This window comes from Lagopus muta, chromosome 3 (assembly GCF_023343835.1).
Source record: "Lagopus muta isolate bLagMut1 chromosome 3, bLagMut1 primary, whole genome shotgun sequence".
NCBI lineage: Eukaryota > Metazoa > Chordata > Aves > Galliformes > Phasianidae > Lagopus > Lagopus muta.
Window position 1 is genome coordinate 14876340 of NC_064435.1, and position 21158 is coordinate 14897497.

The 21158-nt window shown below is 38.3% G+C and overlaps 1 protein-coding gene across 1 annotated transcript in view; it reads left to right on the plus strand.

Annotated features, from left to right (window-relative positions):
* Positions 1-17373, plus strand: part of EIF3H (eukaryotic translation initiation factor 3 subunit H) — an 80575-nt gene extending 63202 nt beyond the window's left edge. The window contains exons 3-8 of the mRNA XM_048940454.1: positions 874-1041; positions 2486-2585; positions 3998-4147; positions 11856-11976; positions 14355-14487; positions 17122-17373. Of these exons, the coding sequence (XP_048796411.1) occupies positions 874-1041; positions 2486-2585; positions 3998-4147; positions 11856-11976; positions 14355-14487; positions 17122-17219 (770 nt within the window). The 3' untranslated portion in view covers positions 17220-17373. The remainder of the gene's footprint in view (positions 1-873; positions 1042-2485; positions 2586-3997; positions 4148-11855; positions 11977-14354; positions 14488-17121) is intronic.
* Positions 17374-21158: the final 3785 nt, after the last annotated feature.

The window sequence follows — 21158 nt, forward strand, 5'->3', positions numbered from 1 at the left end:
CTGTCTAGAAGGTCTGATAGGCGATAAGGTGTGTGGATCTGCTCGATAGGAGCGTGTTAAACATTTCTTAAACATTAAGCATTGCTCTTCCATCATGGTAATCTGTCTGAATGAGGCGTTTGGTAGAAATAGAATTTGTTCATGGACACAATAAAACATTACAGCTGTGGGTTTAAAAAAATACAAATCAAAAAATCAACCTTTCTCTGCTAAGATAACACGCTCTGTATGTATGTTATGTATAATACTTATCTCTCTATCTTTATATATATTGCATATATATATAAACATATACATATATATGAAAGAAACGCTGTTAAAAAGTCGAAGATAAATGCAATTAAATTTGTCTGACAACTATAGCGGGTGCCTCAAACTGCAGTACTGAAAATGTAGTTCTAAACTGTGAAGAGCACACAAAGTTCTTTCCTATTTTGTATTTGCGTTAGATGATTTTTGGATCTAAAGGAATATTATCTAATTCCTAGCAGTACCGTGATTTAAATCACTATTTATTTTGTTATAAAATGGTAAATTACTACTGGTTAATGAGACCTGGTATCTGCGATTTTTTATGAATGAGCAAGTAATACGCACTGCAAATGAGACGTAACAGTTTGTTGATCGCTTTAGCAATTAAGTCCAGCTGAAAAAAGAAAGTCTGCTTGCTTAGGCTAGTCTTACTTTCTGAGGAAGCCCTGTATTTTCCTGCAGATAGTCTAGTTAGTGCAGGAGCACACTTCTATGCAGTGAATGAAAGGAAAAACCAATGAAAAGAAGTAGTACAATTTAGTCATTGAATATTAAATGCTCTCTAGAAATAGTACAAATTGTGTAAGTTTACTTTCTAAACATAATTTTTATTTAATCCAGTTCAATACCAGATGGAAATGATGCGGAGCCTTCGCCACGTAAACATTGATCATCTTCATGTTGGCTGGTACCAGTCCACATACTATGGCTCTTTTGTCACCCGTGCCCTCCTGGACTCCCAGTTCAGTTACCAGCACGCAATTGAGGAGTCTGTAGTTCTCATTTACGGTTAGTATGAGGTTTCCTTTATTATTCTTTTCCCCTCTTAATATTATTACTACTATTTTTGTATTCTGTCTTTTGCCTGTAAGAGTAGCCTGGCAGGCCTTTTCAAGTAAATACCAACCCTGTGTCTACGGCAGCCTCAGCAGCAGCTAAGTCTAGACAGGGTTTCCTTCTTTCTGTTTATTTTTCTTGCTATCAGAGCCCTGATGTGTACGTTTTGGAATGCTGGAGTAGCTGCTTCATTTTTATTCCTTCATCTCCCCTCCCTCGTCAGAGGGGCTGGTGGAACTCGACCAGATGTCTAACAAACCCCGATTGCTAGCGTGTCTGGCTCTGTACGTGACTGACCAATCATGACACGAATTGCCAAGTTTTTTTTATACCTCTGACAGAAGCATACAAAACCTGGACTGTTTCTTAGCACAAAGATTTTTTTCTTTTCTGCCTATTTAATGGTGTTTCCTCAAGCTCTCCAGACCAGATGTTCTGTGCTGTATCAGAACCGTAGGCAATTTAACAGCTTTATAGCCTCCCCCTCCCCAAACACTCACAGTTTGCCATATCTGGCAGACTTGCATATAGTTTCCAGCTGAGAAGTAAATGTAACGTCCTGAGTATCTGTCAGAAAAAATACTAATGAATACGATCAATCTTATGAGCTGCCCCAAAATTGTTTCAGTATGTTAACAATTGGATTACAGTAAAGAACAAGTTGTTAAAGTATACTTATATTGGCTGGAAACATTGCATCATCAGACCTTCATGAATTTTCCACTTGTTTCAGTCTATTTTGGTTTTTATTTTATCACCGATTGCTAAAAGTTTTACTGCGTTAAGTTTCAGACAACATGAATGTTAACACAGCTTTTATTCTAATGTTGGCATGATTCAGCCATTATCATGCAGTAAGTGTTAAGCTTCTTTGTCCTAGGAATGTAACAGTTTGTTTAGAAAATTTCCCCCTACATTCAGTATAGTGTGTCACGGCAAAATTAAGCATTTTATATATCAGTTACATCGCTGTGCACCGAGCAGCAGGGCAACTTGATCTGAATTAGCTTATTGCTGCTCAGAAATACTATTTTCTTTAAAATGCTGTTTAACGAATATTTTGATTTACTGCATAATGACTAGAGGGGAAAATATTTATTTAAATGAGGTCGCTGTTACATAAGTTATGCGGATAGTTCACATTAAGAAATAGAAAATGTGAATTAGACCTTTAATGGGAAAATAATGTTATGGGTAGGAGGGTTCTCTATCCCCACTGTGTTCTCCAAGTTATGTTTATTAATCAACCTCATTGTACATAGTTGTATTTTACATTTCAATATGTGTTGATTGTCTTATTTTTCCAAGTCGACTATTTATTTCTTTGCCTCCTGTTTATAAATTATAAAGTAAGCTGGAGTTTATATTAATGTTCTTCCTTTGTTTTTGATTATAGATCCCATTAAGACTGCCCAAGGGTCTTTGTCACTGAAGGCGTATCGGTTGACTCCCAAACTGATGGAAGTTTGCAAAGAAAAGGACTTCTCTCCAGAAGCGTAAGTAATTGAGAAGAATGATTTCTGATGATCTTCCTGGATTATTTGGGTGCAGGAAGGTACATGGGATGATGAAATACAGTATTTTTAAAATCTCTTGTAACAGCACGTGCTGGGAAACTGGATGTGTTCTGTGTGATGATAGATGTGTACTGATAGAGTCATGGAGAAGGAACAGAAGTCTGTCATTGGGCACTTAAATGAGGGCAGGGGTGGGGGGACTTGGGCTCATTTTGGAGGTGGACAGGCTGGCTCTAAGGAACATGGCAAAGGCAGCTGTGTCTGGGAATAGAGTCAAAAAAATATTTAAAAAAAAAAAAGTTAAAAGGAAAAAAGAAAAGAAAGGGAGGAATCAGGAGAGAAAGGGAAGTAGAAATAGCTGGTCTGTCTTTGAGCTGGTTTTTTTCAGAAGGAAAATTGAACAGGTATTTTACAATAGCTGGTCTTTTGTGTTTATTCCAAATTAACTCCCCCGTGTGGACACAGTCTTCTCGAGTAAAAGGTAATTAACTGTTTCAAAAGAATAGTTGCTTGTAGTAGATGTAGGCCTGAATTTTCTCCTTATTCCCCAAACAGCTTGGTGTTCAACAGCAAAAGCACAAACACTTGTTAAACTCTATTCATTGAGGAGAAACCAAGTAACTTCATTGCTCTGTGTCTAAGGATAACATTTGCATAATGAACAAACAAATCTGGTCCTCAGTCAAAAAAAACAAAAAAGCAAATGTTTTTAAGATTCCATACGCATACAGAGAAGTCAAGGATATATTTACTTAGAAACATATATCATGCTTTTATTTCCAGATTTTATGAAAGGTGTCAGTATCTACTTTATTTTAAAACACGAACAATAGTTGTTATGTTTTTTAAAAGTGCACTATAAACTTGTATTTTAATATCCACCATAGAATTTAATTGTTCTGAAACATGGTGTTTTGTCAGTCTAATTTTCATCAATAAAATTCTTAATTATTTAGCTATTGGGGAAATAGTTTATTGTTGTAGTAGTTATGACTTTAAAGCTGTTTTGATGTTATACGGTAACTGTTCACTTCTATTTAAGAAAATCTGATGGCAGGGAAAGTAGTGAAGTATTTTGGAAGGGGCAGAGTTAATCCTGTCAGTGCAGTCTTTTGCTGGAGGCTTTTTCATGTAAGTAATGTATTAGCGAGCAAAGCAGCTGCTTGACTTCTGAGAGTTTTTGTAGAGCAGCTTTTCCTACTCTTTGTAAATGTGAGGTTTTGCCATGCAAATGCTCTCTAACAGAGAGACCTGACTTCTGCGTGCAGATGGAGCTCTGGAAATGGGAAGTTTTAACAAAATTGCCTATTTAATGTAGCTGGAGCAACAGTTTAACAAAATGAACAACAGGTACTGGTTATTTTAATAAATATTTTTAACTTGCTTCACAGTTTGAAAAAAGCAAATATCGCTTATGAAAACATGTTTGAAGAAGTGCCCATTGTAATTAAGAATTCATACCTGATCAATGTGATGTTGTGGGAACTGGAAAAGAAATCTGCAGTAGCTGATAGACATGAATTGCTCAGTCTGGCTAGCAGGTAAGTACTTGTTACAATAATGGATGTATTTTTATTCGCTTTCCCAAGCCACAGTTTAACACCTTGGGTGAAATCCCAGTCTCATTACAGCCCATGGAAGCTTTGCCTTGACTCTAATGGGGTTAAGACTTTACCTTCATATGTTTTTTGCTGAAGGAAAATCTGCGTGGTAAAGCGATAGCATTAATTCTAGGACTAAAATCAGCCCGTGATCTGTATTTACCTGTACTGCTTGAACTATGTACCCCTTTCAGTAATGCATATTTTCTTCACTTCAGAAAAATACCAGCATTCAGAAAAATTAAGGCAAATAATTCTGTTAGGTAATCCTTAAGTGACGCTGTTAATAATTTTGATAAAAAATAAATCACGTTTGTCTTACTTAAGTTGCAGGATTCATTAAAAGAATAGTCTGTCTGAGAAACTGGAAAAAAAGCTCAGGCTGATGTTGGTGGCAGCCAGAATTAATGATGTTGATAATTATTTAAGTAGCTTTTTGTTCTTGTAGCACTTTGCCCCAGAAGTACATTTATGATACAAAAGAGGCTTCACCTAGAGCAATGTGATCAGAAATTTGATGGTAGTTAAATCCTACCTGACACAGTGTAGTTAATTTGGTTATTATTGGGCTGATTGAAAAAAACAGATGCGGAAAAGGATGCAATATCTTGTTGCGTAGGAATGGAATATATTCACTAATAGATTTTTGGAGTGTAACACTCTTTTTACCTTGATCTGCCAAGTTTCTGATCTCCGCTATTGACCCTGCCAACCAAATTAGGTCCTTTTCTTCCCCTCGCCATGTAAAGCTATTTAAGATTCCATGTTGCTAGTAGTCCATATGTTGCTGAAGTTAGCAGTAGTCTTCAACTCCATTTCATTCTGTTTTCTTTTCCAGAGCTTATGTTCACATACTGAGGGATCTGATGTTTTTAGAGAAATTGGGCAAGAGAGATTGGATCTAAGGCTGAACTGTGCTTGGGAACTTACAGATGTCACAAGGGAATATTTAGTCAATAATTTGTCCAGTTCAGTTGCCGTGTCTGGAATTAATCAGTAGGTAAAGAATTGTTGCTGAGATGTGCAGGCTACTCAGTGTCCAGGCTTCCTGTCAGTCTTTTTGCAATGTCAAGGCTTTTGCCATGAGCAATGGGCAGGTACTGGATGTGAGAGATGAACAATTCTTCACAAGCTTTGCCACTTTACCATGAAAAGGAGAACTGTGATGAGGACACGGGAAGGTGTGCAGGTGACTTGACAGTGTTGTCCTTCATTGCTTCTGGGACTTTCCTCCTGTTAAAAAAGACTACTAAGCAACCTGGATCCTTACTCAGGCTGCTGCTAGTCACACAGTACAGTTCTGGAAATGGAAAGGAGTCTGAACAGATCACAAAACACAGGTGAAGTTTTTCACTGGCTTGTCATCTTTTGGTAGTAACTGTGCTGTACTGCTACCTTGACTCAAGCTAAAAGACAGACATTTACAAGTTAGTTTTCTTATTGGAATGGCAGTGTTGGGGTTGTAGCCTAGTGCAAGACAGGTTTTTGTGGCAGTCCTTTCATCAGAGAAGTGAAGGAAAAAAGAAGCTCTCCATTTGTGCTTAGGAATCCTTCACAACAGGAGAATAAAGGAGAGCTTTTTTCCTTTTAGAATCAAAGTGTATTTTCAGTAGGTGTTTTCTTAGAGCAGTATAGCACTGTTCTTGACAATGACACAGGTGGAAATGGATTCTTGATAAACCCGGTTAAAAGTGACTTTTCAATTAAATGTGTTTCTTTGAACTTGCGTAGTTACTATCCTTTATGCTGGCAGCAATTTCTTCAGCTTACCAAAGACTACTGCTTCCCAGTAATGGGGAATTAATTCAGCAGATTCATCAGTTTTCAGCTTTACCTCTTGAACTGACTTTCCTGGTAGCATTCTTTAAGCTCACCTGGTCTGTTGGAGAAGCTTAAGGTGCTTAGTTTGATTTGAAGCAGACAAGATCTTGTAAATTATCCCAGTGAGTTTATTTGAAGATTATTGTAAATGCATTTGTTTTTTTTTTTAATTCTTTAGAGCTGCTTTTAGTTATGTGGCAGGTTACGTTCAGTGACATTTTACATTGGTGTGCATCAACTGGCAAGATAGGAACATTTTAATGTTTATTTATTCTAGGTAGGGTGTAGGGTGACTTGCATTGCTTGCTTAAATATTTAACTCATTTTAACTTGAATTCAGTTACCAAGATTTCTGTCAAAGAATATAATGCCTGAAGTAGGGGAGTTCAAATTACCACTATTCTGGAGTTTTATTTTCATTTTGTATTTCCTTATTTTTGTCCTTGTATAGGCTGAAAAATCAATATATCAATGTTTTATTTTTAAGTTTTGAGGTGTCTTCCTCATTGAACTTCTGCTGCTGCTGTAGATTTAGTTGGCAGTAGCTTTAAGACTACTTTATTTTAGGTAGAGTGAGATGGGTTTTTTGTTGTTGTTCGTTTTTGGTGGCTTTTTTTGGCTTCTTCTCCCCCCCCCCCCCCCCCCCCCCCCCCCGTCCTTTGGGAGCATCCCTGAACCTTTTTTAATCTTCTGAAGCAATGGTTTTGGCAATGAAATTATTTACCCTTGGTTCTTCTCATCTGGAGTGTTTGTTTCATCAAGATTCTCACATGTTCAGCCACCCACCTTGTCTGAGTTTGAAGCTGTACCTATTTGAGGTACTTTGAATGCACCTTAATGTCTTTTTTCCTTTTGAAGTAAATTTGTGATAATTGTATGAAGTAGTTTACTTTTTGGGCATAAATCTGTGTTTCTCTTGTGAATTGTGAGTTAACTGGAGTAATCTCGGGAAAGAAGTTAAAGGTGGAATAGCGCACAGCTAGCAAGTAATAGCAAGTAAAGGCCTTTTTGCTCAAACTGTTATCCTCCTGCTACCCTTAAGGACCAAAATGTCTTGTGAAGACCTTGGAATGCTGCCAATCTTTTGATAGAAACTCAGGAATTAAAATCCTGTCAGATAATGTTCCAGATCTTCAGAGAAATAATTACAACCAACTTTCCCATTCTCATCCATCTCTTCCCTATTCCATTGATGATCTAGTTTAAATTAAAAAAAGCTTTTTTGTGGTCTAGCTTCATAATAGGGTTGTTCTATAATATCTCAATTTGTCTCAAGCAATTTTTCTAATAGTGTGCGTCAGTGGAAGCAAACATGTGCTGAACATTTACTGCAGTAACATCTACTTGGCAGAAAGATTTTTCAAACATCAGATGCGGTATTTTTACAAAAGTGACATAAGGAGGGTTACTTTGGCATTCAAAAATAATGTTAACCTTTGTTCACTGTACTGCTTGTTCAGAAATCTGTGTGTTTAACGGATTATTAAGATAATTATGAAAATCTCTAATTTGCAGATGGGGGAAGCTGACACACAGAGGGTAAATGTGTTGCCCAAAGGCACACATCAAAGTCAAAATAGAGAAGGGAATGGAGCTCTGAGACTCCTGACTTACATATCTCACTCAAACAAAATCCTCTTAAAAAGAGCACAGGTTGTATTCAGGCTGAAATGTGGAGATGTAAACAAGTTCTTCTGCTAAGTGGTGGGAATGTTCCTTAGAAATATTTAATCAAAAAGATGTGCTTGGCCCAGCAGTACCTCTCTAATCCACACAATGCTGTTACCCTCAGGAGGAGAATGCTGTGCAGAGTAGCACCTTTTCCCATAAAGCAGTGACGGAGAGAGGGGCCTCAGCACAGCTGATGAAATTGGAAAACCAGAGCAGTAGATAGGGCTCTTCTTGTGGTTGCCCTTGCTGTTCCCTGTTCTTGTTTTCTTTAGACAAGATGCAAATAAATGGATCCCGCATGTACTTCATTTTATGATAATTTCGGAAGGCCTTTCTTTTTGGATTCCTGCAGCTTCTGTGTTGCCATCCTCCAACGTGAAGTGCATGGATCAGCATGGCAACTCAGATCTCAGAGGCTCTGCTTCCTTTTGCAGCATGGGTAGCTCAGCTTCTCTGAAAGTGCGAACTGTGAGGCCTTACAAGTCACGTAGGGAGAGAGGAAAAAACTAATGCCTGGGACATGGGAAGCTAAGAATGATGGGGATTCCTGCTTCTTTTTGAAGTTTGGTGGCTAACTTGAGGATGCATTGTGGGTGTTTCAGACCTTTAGTGAGTACGTGTGGAGTCCTTTCCCGATTAAAGATGCTGAGGGAAATGTGGGCTTCATGTGTAGCTCCGTGCTACGAATCCTACAGAAGTGGAGCCAGTTGAGGTTCCAACCCCCAGCTGCTTGCATCATTCCTCCCTTCTATCCCCATTTCATCTCTGCATCCCTCCCGCCCTCAAAGATTTTTTTATTCCCTCATCTGTTTTGGAGTACGGCTGTACAAATAGCTTTGTGGAATAGACTGGTGGAAAAAGTCAGGCTCCCACTCTTCTTCCCTTCCAGCCCTTCCTTCAGTCTCTCTCTCTCTTTCTCCCCCTCTGTTTAAAGAAACCCCAACAGAGGGTGTTTTTGCATTTACAGTAGAGCGTTTCACTGGAACGGTTTAAAGTGTGCCCACGCAAACAGCTGAATCCATACAGCTGAGAGTGCTGTAATCCTTGGGCAGAGGGAGAGGCAGGAAGATGCTGATGCTGGAACCTTTTAAACCAGCTTTGCTGGCAACAGCAAACCATACCTTTGCTCTTCTAAAATATGTCCACAACGGGAGGCTCTGATGGTATGAGCATTCCCTCACGAAGAGGGAAGCTTGCATTCAGGTCCTTTAGTCAGATCTGCATCCTAATCATAGAATCATAGAATGGTTTGGGTTGGAAGGGACCTTCAGATCACGTAGTCCCAACCGCCCTGCTATGGCAGGGACACCTTCCACTAGACCAGGTTGCTCAACAGGATGCACTCATGCAGTGAATGATAAATGGATGTAATCTGATTATAGGTAATGCTTTGTTCTTCCATGGAAGCTAGACCATAATACTGCCAAAGGCAAGGCTCGTCAGCCAGAATAACCAAGTCACCTATGGGTTAGGGCTGTCCACTCACAGCTTTCCATTTCTCACCTTCAGAATTATTTCAACTTTATTTGATAAAAGGAATTGGAAGTAATTGTTGTGCCAACTATTTGAGTGTGTATCTTCCCTTTTTGGTGAAGAGTAATGGGGGGAATAGGGAATCAATTATAAGGCTGAAAAAGTGCACAACACTAACATGTATACAGTCACCTGTGTGGACTTTTTGATGCTTGCTGTGATGGCAATCCTACAGCTAGGTATTTCTAATAATTTTCTCCTATGAATATTCACTGATACCTGAGGTTGAGCCATCTCCTAGTGCTATCTCAACACATCTGTTGAAAATGCTATTTCTGTATTACTTGTGCTCACAGAACAATTTGTTGGGTGCTGAACTCCGTGTTGTCTCCATTTCACTATCACAGAGACTTTTAGGAAAATGAATCTTTATGGATATGTGAGCAGCAATTACTTGCACTTTTTTTTTTTAATTATTGCATTAAAGTGTATCAGGCATTTAGGTACCATGTAGTGTAAGTTTTGATATCTTCTATGGGAGTGCAGAAGGAAAGGAGATACCTAAAAGAGCTTTTGGGCTGAGTAAGTGTATGGTGAGTTTTATGGGCTGGAGCAATACAATTTAACCTTCTAAATCTCACTCATATAAACTTCTGCTGAATAAAACGTACTTAAAGGTCGCATACAGAGTTTTATAAATTGTTTCCTATTGGCCTTCATATATTCTTAAAGAGATGATGGAGTAAAAGAGAGTATCAGGCACATGAGACATAAGGAAAAAGCAGGTCCTGTATTTGGAGCATACTTATCACTTCATGTCTCAGTTCACATCTGTTTAAGTTATCTGTTTTCAGATTTTTGTTTCCTTGGCAATGAGAGCAAACATTATATTACTGCAGTGTCTTAACAATAACTCCCTGTTTCAGTATTCTGCTATACTAAGCTGCTCCTAGAGAGATTCACATAAAATCATTCTTGTAACCAGCTATATTTCATATGGGCGCTATCTGTAAAATGATTTTGTATTCCTGATGGCTGCAAACCCTGTAAGATCATTAGTGTTCTGATAATATCCAGTTCTTACACTAACTCAGTGTAATATAAACTCTGTAGAAAATGAAAACATGTACACCCATGGCCATGGCAATATTCCACAGTTCTGAATATCGCAGTGCTTGAAATGCTCGACTGAAAGAAAGAAACCCTCCAAGGAGTTTAAAAATAATTATTACAGTGGCGCCTTTCTTTCTGCTACGTAGCTGAAATCTTCCTCACCATTTGCCCCTGTAGGCAACAGAAGTTTAAGACTATGGCTTTAAATAAACTGTGCTCAGAAATTACCGATCCAGCCTTTTGTTGGGTAAGCAGGCAGCTCAGCTGGTGAAATAGCTGTTCTGATTCTTGTGGATGAGGGCGAGTGTCTTGAGCTACGTTCCCAGCTGGTATCTTCTAGTGCCTCTGTATATTACAAGCATCTGTCTACAGTTCTGAATTCAGTGGGCTTAGTATTAGGTGTCTTGTTCCCTTTTCACATTGTGCTGCTATTTCCTACTGGCTCTTCCAGTTAGTTTCCCCAGTCCATAGGGCTTAGGATGGAGCGAATGCTTTGTAAAAGGCAGTAGGAATCTCAGATAATGGGGAGAAACGGTGACAGAGGGATATGATTCTGACATAGAAACGCACCAAACTGCTTTTAGTTGAAGGAAACTCCACGAATATTAGTGGATTTCAGTTGAAGAGGAGAAGAATGAGGTTTAGCTGCTTAGTCCTTGGTCTTCAGCCAGGTTGTACTGGGTGTGGCTTAAATTTGGAGCCAGAAAACTAGCTTCTGATCAAAGGGATCAATACAGAGCAGTGAGTACCCTTCTTTTACTGCACTACCCTGTAAACACAATCTAGGATGAATACCGTCTCCATGGGCACCACTCTTTAAAGTTCCAAAACTTAAACTTGGAAAGTATACCTTAAGTTCCTGCTAAATACTGAACCAATTGCTAAAAACGGTTGCAATAAAAGTTGTTTAACAGACTGCATTTGTCTGGCCAAGGCTGCAGATCGCATAACTGGAACTGGACGCACCCAGCCTAGCTGCTTCCATGTTGCCTATGATATGGAATGTGGAATTGGCTGGGCTGGATGTGATACTGCCTCTCAACAGCTAAAATCGAGTGATGTCTGCTGAACCTTCCAGGCATGGTTTGATGGTCTAGCTAATGAGAGAGTCCTCTGAAGAGTATTTAACAATCCCTATTGAGCATTAGAAACACTGAAAAAAAGCCAGAAATAGCTTGAAACCAAACTGAACACATCTTCTAGAATGTTTTTCAAGGTTGTGTGTCACCACAAAGGCATCAGACTTTCTCTTTTAAACATTTGACCTGAATCCATAAGTCTTGTTAAGCAGAAGGTTTTCATAACTAGGAAGTTCTTTGCAAAGACCAAAACATTTAAATATCATATTTGTAATGTGGCAAGACACTGTAGGAGGAGAAGCCAGGTAGAATGTCTCCAAATACATGCATGAACAAAAATAACCAGGAACTGAATAAATAAATACATGTGCAAGCTCTGCCATTAGTGCAGAAAAGTTTGTCAAATAACTTGAATTTTCAAGTTTTATATATATATATATATGTATATTTGTAATAAATTCAGTCTTTCAGGAATGTTTTTTGTATTTCAGTAATCACCTGGGGAAGAGTCTGCAGCTGCTGATGGACAGAGTGGATGAGATGAGCCAAGACATTGTGAAATACAATACCTACCTGAGGAATGTAAGCAAGCAGCAGCAGCAGAAGCACCAGGTTGGTAACAGAGAAAACCTGAACAAGAAGACTTTCTCCATGGAATACGGTTTTGGGAGTGTTATCTAAGACAGATGGTTTTAGATTTGGGTCTGGATCTAAGCAAGATAAAATTTTTACAGAAACATATCCGTTAAGTAGGGTCATAAAATGTTACAGCTAGTGGGGAATCATCAAATGAATTCAGTTGTGCTGACACATGATGGGGATTTGTCTGTCTTTGCTATTTTATGTGTTTGTTAGTGATCTGTGATAAAAGCAAGGTCACTTGATAGATGTACTGTGGACATAAGGATTAGAGGATTAGTAAGTGAGATGAAAGAGCAGTACAGTGAAGTACAAGTGAAGTGTTCTGAAGCAAACTGTTTTAATACCATCGTATATAGTCCTCCAAAGAAGCAGTCCATACTGAAAAGACAGCAGAGTGGCCTCATCAGAAATGACATTTCAGTCATATTTTATGTCAGTAGATAGTGATACTGATCAGGTGGTGCTGGCTTTTAATTCCAAATGCCAAAAAAAGCTGCTTAAAATCCAGAAGACTCTGGTTTGGGAATCCAGAATAGAAAGACCAGCTGTAGATACTCCTGCTTGAACAGACCAGATGACCTCAAGTCCTCTTCCAGCTTTCAACCATGCTGTGATTTCTGAGGCAGTTGCTTTACCAAATGCAGCAGCAGCAGCAACTAATGCAGTACCATGTCTAATTAGAGAAGAATGCTGGTAAATTGGAAAAAAGCTCTGTGGGAATGATTTAAAAGCCTTGAAAGCAATATTCTTGAATACAATTCACTTCATATGATAAATTCATGTGTAAAATTAAGGAGTGACCTGCTTACTCAAGAAGTACCTGCAAGAAAAATAAATTTGAGCTCTTTAATCTCGCAGACAGAGATATAACAAGATTTAATATTGGCCAGTTCAAATTGGACCAGGCTGGTTTACAGATAAAATATTGCAGCTATTGCTACACAAAGTAGCTAGTTATTACAAAGAGTATCCATGTTTCATGTAAAATGCTTTATTACTGGCTATTTTAAATCAGAATTGGCTTTTTTTTTTTTTTGCTTCCTCCCCTCCCCCCCCACTTAAATATGGCTTGCATAGGGATTACTTTAAGGAAGCAGTACGTGATCAGGGGCCTCTTCTGGCTTTGCAATTCTTGAGGACATAGACTCTTCCTGCATGTTATCTTCAGAAGAATTATTTTCCTTTGCTGCCTAATTTGAATAGAAAGATGGCATACACTTCAAAGGTTTTGTGGATAACAAGGGGATCTATTTATTTGGAAAAGCAGAACAGAGTAGGTTCCATGGTGTCTCACTTCATTTCTTTAGTAACTCTGACTGCTTTAGTAGTGGCTCATTGTGACATAGTTAGTGGTCTTAACTTCATTTTTAAAATGGAGTGATTATGATTAAGAGCAAGCCGTTTCAATAGAGAATAATAGGCAGACTGCTGAGAAGTGAATGGGGTAATGCAAAGAAAGAAGAAACTACATGAAATTCACATACAAATATGGGCATTTAATATTTTATTTTTAACAATGTCCAAAAAGATGCATTTGTCACTAGTACTGGAAAAAAAATTACTTCATTTCAGTATGCCACCAAGTATGAACTGTTCTCTTGTGCACAGATATGTTTAAGTAAGTGAGAGAATATACTCCGTACAATTTGGCTTGTTTATTTTAAAGTTTTTTTGTGTTGAATATGAGGACTTTGGTGGACAAAGCTTACAATGTTTACTCCTGGCTCTGACACCTGGTACAAAACCTCACATACGTATTTTTGAATGCATGTAGTTCTGCGAGAACAAATGTTTATCCAACAGATGAAAAAATGATCAGCCTTAATTTTTATGAAGTTTTAATAATCTACGTGGAAAAAAAAAAAAGAGAAGTACTGAAAACAAATATCGGTATATTTTAGTAGCAGATTAATTTTTACAGACTGCTGCTTCAGTGTGTCATTGGGTAACCTACAAAGAAATGACATCCGTGTGGCAGGATATATGAATAACCTGAATGGAGAAATGAGCCGTTACACTTTGTTTCAGTTACCACTTTGTGATGGTTTGAGTTAATACCTTTTGGCTTAAAATGCCTTCTTTAATCAAGTTCTCTTTCCCTTTCACATTACTGTTGTTTAGACCTGTAACTGACGTAAAATTGGGTATTACCATCTTATACTTTTATAACTGTTTGAGGCAATGGTTTCTCATATACCTTCATATTCTAACCTTCTAACCTCTATCCGGTATGGATAAGAAAGGTTTTGAAAACGTACTTGCTAGTTAAGCAAAGAGCATCTGAAAATAAAAACTTGACAGGACTTCCAAAGCACTGCTGCATTCTTTTTCTGTTGCTTTTTCTTCAGTATCAGCAGAGACGTCAGCAAGAAAATTTACAGCGTCAAAGCCGAGGAGAAGCCCCTCTGCCTGAAGAGGACATCAATAAACTTTTTAAACCACCACAGCCCCCTGCCAGAATGGAATCACTCCTTATTGCAGGTAATGTTCCAGCAGTCTTTCTCACTCGTCTTTTCACGCATGAATGTTACCCTGGGAAAAACTGCAGTTGTTACCCTAGAAAGCATCTAAATTTTTTGTTATCTTTGTCACTATGGTGTTATGTTTTGGTGTTGGTCTCCTTCTAAATTCTGCTCTTCGTTTGGTCGAAGGCACTGATTGGAGCAAACTGCCCTTGTGGCTGAAGCATTCCAAAAGAAGTGGCTAAGATAAACAACTTCATTGCTAGTAGGCAGTCTATGCCTCTGTTAGAAAGTGAACTTCCACACGTGGAACAATTCTAAGCCATCTAGGGAAGTAACTGATGCATGTTACGGATACTGGCATAAACATACATGTTTTTATGAAATCAGGCCACTGTGTTTAACCAAAACATCTGCATTTAGCTGGCATAAAATCAGGTTGATGTGTTTAACTAAAATGGCTACATTTAGCTAGCATAAAATCAGGCCTTTGTGTTTAACCAAAATGGCTGTATATAGCTTTATACTTGATGTATAGAGACTTTCTTGGTTTATTTCTTACTCGGCCATCATAGCTAGCCTGTGTCTGACCATCTGTGTTTCATGGGTTGCTGGAAAAGGGCAGGAGCAACAACGAGAGCCTCTTCCTGGCTCCATTCTGAGAAGCTGAAGTGGGATTTGAAAGGAGAGCTGGAGAAATGCCCTATGGAGCATGGCTTTTTTGCGCAAATTGGAGTAGCAACTGCTGCAGCCAGTAAGCTGCTCTCTGCACTCACAGCCCAGCTCCTCCCTCACCTCCACATGTTATGGGGTGCACAGCTGAGAGGCAGGAATCAACTGCTTAGGCTAAGAGCTTTGAGTCAGAGCAGAGCATGTGTCTGCCTTGTTATCTGCAGCTCTAAGTTACTGTGACCATCCCTAGGCGTTGAAATGACTGTTGCAGAAGCTGAGAATGTTGCTTTTAACTTCACATAGAATTGGGCCCACTTCTTTGATCTTAGTGGCCAGAGTTCTAGGGTATCTATCTTCCATCTTCCCACACCCAAATGTGAATGAAAATATAAATGGGAACAAAGCATAGGTGTTTCTGGTTGTGTTTCACCCCCAGTCTGTTCAGTTTTCTGGTGTTCTGCAGTGTACAGCCACAGTTTGCTACAAAATTCAGTGCCTGCCCCTGAAAGAGCAAAAATAGCTGGGACCTCACAGGGAGCAGAAAACCTAGATGCACTGAAAGTAATATAAGTTTGGAAAATGTCACAGGAAATCCATTTTCTTTTTTAAACTATGGGAGGATTTTCAGCTTAGCTATCACCATTGTTCTGTACTTGAAGAAAATTAAACAGAAGTCTTGGCAGTTAGAGTACAGAAAGTGAGTGATTTGACATGAAAAAAAAATAATAATTAAGTCTTCAATTTTGGAATGTCCAAAAGATTTAAGGTAGTACTGATATTTTTTCATACTGCTCCTTTTAAAAGAAATAATGTCCTTGATTCATTATTCAATCCAGAGTCTTTCAACAAACTATTGTTTAGATGGTTCTGAACAGTTTTGAACAGTTAATGAATCCTAGTAGCAGTAAAGTATTTAAACACTCAGATTTAGCATAGCTTAGAATATGCAAAATAAGTGTGCACACGTGTGTTATGATAGTGATAGCTTAATGTGAATAATCTCTTAGGAGAAATTAAAAACTATTAAAGGAGAAACAAAGCTTTCAGCCAAAGCACTCTTCATTTCTTTTTTTACTACAGTCAAGGGAAGAATTGGAAGCATCTACTTAAATTCAGATGAAGTAAAGTTTGTGGATAAAGAATAAAACTTAGCTCTTTTGTCTCTGAGGCATTTAAAAACTTTTCAAATAGAGCAATAGCTTGAGAGTTTATTGGGCTTCTAAACAGTCTTAATTTTGATTAAACTGGCTTCTTGTTTTGCTATTCCTGGCTAACTAGGGAAATAACTTGAAGCAGTGCTTGTATAAAAGTGTTTTAATGGGCACATTTGATTTGTATAGCACTGACAAGTCTTCATACCCTGATGGCTTTTGAAATAGCTAACAAAGTGAAATATTAGGTGGAAACAAAAAAAAAAAAAAAAAAAAAAAAAAAAAAAAAAAAGCCTAGAAATTGTGAAACAGGGGTACCACAATGTTTAGTGTTAGTGGAAAATATTTGTTGTTATAACATTATAATAGGGACAGCAGATGTACAGAAGCAGAATTGAAAATCAGCTATACAGTATTTTTAGAACAACTAAATTTTAGAGCAACTAAATTAGCTAAATCATTAGTTAATATTATTAGGCTTATATATCATTAGGCTTCTGATACAGCTACAAAAATTGTTCTTTTTATTGTCATACATCATATCTTCTTATTGTCATATCTTTTAAGAAATTGTAAATTACACAGTTGTAGGAAAATTATGAGGTTTTGAGCATACCAGTTTACCTACTCTACTAATTTATTCTTCTTTCCAAACCTGTTTGGGAATATTGACGATGTGAATTCCCGAGTATAGTGTATTCAACCTGTCTCAGTTGCTTCTCTATGATCCTACGTGATCTGTGATCTTGCTGTTTTTAAAAAATCATATTCTGGGGTGTCTTTTCTGAATTTGAAAATTGATGAGGTTTTAATCTTCTTTTTATTGACAGGTCAAATTAATACCTACTGTCAGAATATTAAGGAGTTCAATGCACAGAACCTGGGCAAGCTTTTCATGGCTCAAGCTCTCCAAGACTACAACAATTGAAGAAACTTTGCTATAACCTTCAACAGAATGAATTTTACAGTGTTTGTGCTCCTGTTGAAAACTTTGTATACTGGGAAAAGAATGTTGTAAAACAATCAGCTTGGTTTGTGCAAAACTCTCCAGCAAGAAAAATAAAAGGCAAATTTTAATGATATTTTAGTATTTCCTTATTTGTTGGCCATATTGGACTGGAATTCTCTGTGGTCACTCAGGTTTTCTAAGTGCCTGGCGGTTATTCATACTTAGTCATAGCAAATAATACATATTTTATTTAGCTTGGAATCCGAAATAAAAACAAGTTATTACAAACGTTCAGCATAGCTGAGTTTACAGAAGAAATTTAAGATTTCCCAGTTTTGGTTGAGAACTTACAACCATAATATGCTTGTCACTTGGAACAGTTGTCCGTTTTCACTCTAATCTGTTTGGACAGTATGGTGCAGTGGACCTTCCATGTTGCAAATATCTCATAGGCTTCGCAGTTGGAACGTACAAATCAATATTCTGTGAAGGCTGATCCTCACGATGTCATGCTAGGCTGTGTTCCCATTTTCTATTGCCACCACCAACTAGACTGAAACCCAATGATCCTGCTGAAATCTGCACGGAAGATGTTGTAGAATTAGTTAACCTGTAGTAGGTAGTGTGGTGGAAATGGATGCCATGACTACACTGTGTTAACTTTACCATCTGCACACGCACTTATTCCTGAACTTGAGCTACTTTGCTTTTTAACAAGAACATTAAGTGTTTAATGCATGGCAGAGCACTCATGTTACTGTTTTTTAAAAGAAGAAGAAGAAGTTATTGCCTGTCATGGTATGATGAGTCCTGAGAGCCTAAAATGGCTGTAAGAATTTGATTTTAGTCTTCTATAATGAATAACGTCTTCTAAATGCAAACCTAGTATGGAAAATTTCAGCCTGCAAGGTGAATGTTTTGGAAAGTCAGAAGTGTGTGAAAACAGAGGATAGATTAGGAACTTATTTTTGTCTGTCTTAACTATAGTGCTTGTGGTATTTGTGCAAATATGTATGCAAATTTTGTTCAGCCCTCAAATATCTGGCAAATTGCCGGTCTGATCTTTTTATCTTGGAAACTTTAGGCACCCTTGTGTTTATGTTCCTACAGTGAACTTATCTGAAAACAAAAATCTGTTCAACGTTCTGCTACAGTGCACGTGATTTTTGTTTTCTGTATAAATAATATTTAAACTGTGTTAATTTTCTAGTTTTCTGAAGGACCAGAAAATCCCCATTGCGGCAGAAGTAGGAGCAGATAGTTAGGATAAGATGGGACACTTGAAATGGAGGGGAAAAAATGATCTTCTAAATGACTGGGAATAAACGACTGTCTCTTTAGTGGCTGTATATAAGAAGTGAAGTAACATTACGCATACTAGGTCTGCAAAAAAGGTGTTAGCAGAATAAATGCTTAGGGTAGATTCAAAACAAATTGTGTGTTTTGAATCCTTTAAGATTGTGGATATAAATGAGAGAAAGTACAATGATCTCCTGTGTTAGAGTTTAACAAGATCAGTGCCTTTATTATAGCTAAATTGAAAAATGTCAGCTAAAGCATATGGAGAAATGTTGAAATCTTCAGTAGAGATTCATGGCTTCTCTAGGTGTATGGATTTGAGTCAGATGGAGAAATGAGCTACAATAGTAAGTAAGGCTTAAATAGATTTTGGAGGTGGTTTCTGTCTCTTCTGTTCTGAATCATACTTTGGTCATCTGCCATGGTGCAATGAATTAGGGGAAGCCTACCTGAGCCAGGCAGGTGGAGTCAATTGAAGCTGTCAGTCTGTAAATGAGATTCAACAGCTGTGGGGATTAAGAATTAAAAGGGGGTATGTGTCCGTGCTGGGTTTGGTGTCAGCTTTCCCCACAATCAATGTGTTCCTGGAATTCAGCTCTTACCCATTCCCTTCCTGAAGTAGTAGAGCTGGCAGCTCATTCTATGTAGACAAGTCCTTTCTCATTATCACAGCACTATCTATTTTTGGTTGTGAAAGGCTTCTAAACGCATATGCAGTGACATTAAAATCTTTAAAAATCGCCTCTAAACAAGTTAGAACTTTTCTTGACTGCTCATACGGTGTTTAGTCTTGGAAACAAATGTTTTCCCTAGAATGCCCGCTCTGGTCTCAATTTTCCGTACTTCTCCATTTTAATAATGCTAAGATAGTGAATTTTGATATCTGTAGTGAGCTGCAGTACAAAATCTTCTTTGCTCATGGTATTCATAGGCTTCTGTAGATGCCATAAGGATCACTTACAGAGAGGAACTGCATAGGAGAACTTTCTCATGTTGCATGTGACTGTTCCAGAGACGGTCGATAATTTTGCTGCCTGTCAGCATTGACTGTTCTTTTTCTCATCAGTGAACCTCTCATCAACCTCTCAGCCTCCGCACTGAGCTCCCATCTCTGTTACATATCCACAGCTATTGTGTATGCTCACAAGAGGCAAAGTGTACAGCGTTTTTTTTCTGGTTGCTTGATATTTGGAATCTTCACTGGTGTAGCTCTCATTTTATTGTGACAACGCCTCTGTTCCACTGCTACTATTAAGGTGCACTAATTGTACTCGAAACTGAGCCCACGTGAGAAGTGAAATACCATCTCCCTTTGTGGTAACACTAGTCCCATGCTGCAGTCACTGCTGTGACTGCATGCCTACAGGGTGATGAAGTCCTTTGCACCCACTCTCTTTTCACATGCAAACAAGGCATAAAAGTGTTGGTATAAGGCAAAGGCGGATGCAAGTGGTGTTGCATAGATAAGAAGTTACTGTTCCTGTACTCGGAAGTGATGCCCTCCCTGAGGAGTCAGAGTATTGAACTGTGAGTGGACCTGCTCTTAAACAGAGCAGAATAGGTTAATCACAGAGCTTCTCTAATGCTCTGAAGTGTGTCTGGGTACGTATTATCTTCAGGACAGGCAACAGGAAAAGAAGCCACACTTTGGACTATCTGCTCGGTTAAACTAAGAAAATAGATATAAATCACAGAATTCCATGCAATATAATTACATTATTGTGTCCTTTCTTCTCAGTTCCATGCAATATTCCCCCAAATGCTTAAATTTTTTAGGACTTGGATTTTACCTTCTCTGCATCCTGTTGAAGTTTGGACTTCATGCAGAGTTGAGCAGAACTACTATAAGGCGCTGCCAGGTGAGAGCAGGTAGTGTTTGTGTGGCTGTTTGCATCTGCACAGAGTGTGTGGTAGAGAAGGGCTGAGTCGTGTGGATGTCCTGCTTTGTGCTAGCAGAGGTGCTGGATGGGGTTGGCCATGGCAACCTCTAACACTTGTGAAGAACATCTGATATCTTCATGTTCGTGCTTCTTGTGCTTTGTAAATTCCTGAGTGCAGAGTCATTAATCTTCTTGTTGGTCGTTCTTGCCAGATTTTTTTGCCTTCTGATGAAACAAATCACCAATGACAATCTGAGACATCTCTGAGGAGCAAATGCTATGTAATGGTTCTTATTTGATAGTCTAAAGGACTGAGAAAACTCTCGGCGCTCTGCTAAGGAGCCATTAGGAGCTGATGATGCAAATAATAACACTAGCCTAAATATGTGCAATGTGTGCAGTAAGAGAAACTGAATTGCTCTCTGTAGATTTGCTTCACAGCCAGTGTGTCAGCTCAGGGGTGAAAGATATACCCTTCCTTGTGATTTTGTATGCCGGTGCATTTTCTTCCCTTGGTTTTTATACTTGCTTTTAATTTTCTTCAAATTTTGCCCACAGCTTGTTGATCTTTAAGAAAAAGACCATGCTGCTCTAAGTCCTCTGATGTGTGTCATTATGTGCTTCACTTTGAGGTGAGTTCTTCTGGATAGGTTTGGAAAGATACGTTAAATTTTTTGAGCAGCGCATCAAATCAGTGGTGGAAGTTTTGGATCGTTGCTCCAGGTGTGCTCCCAAGTAC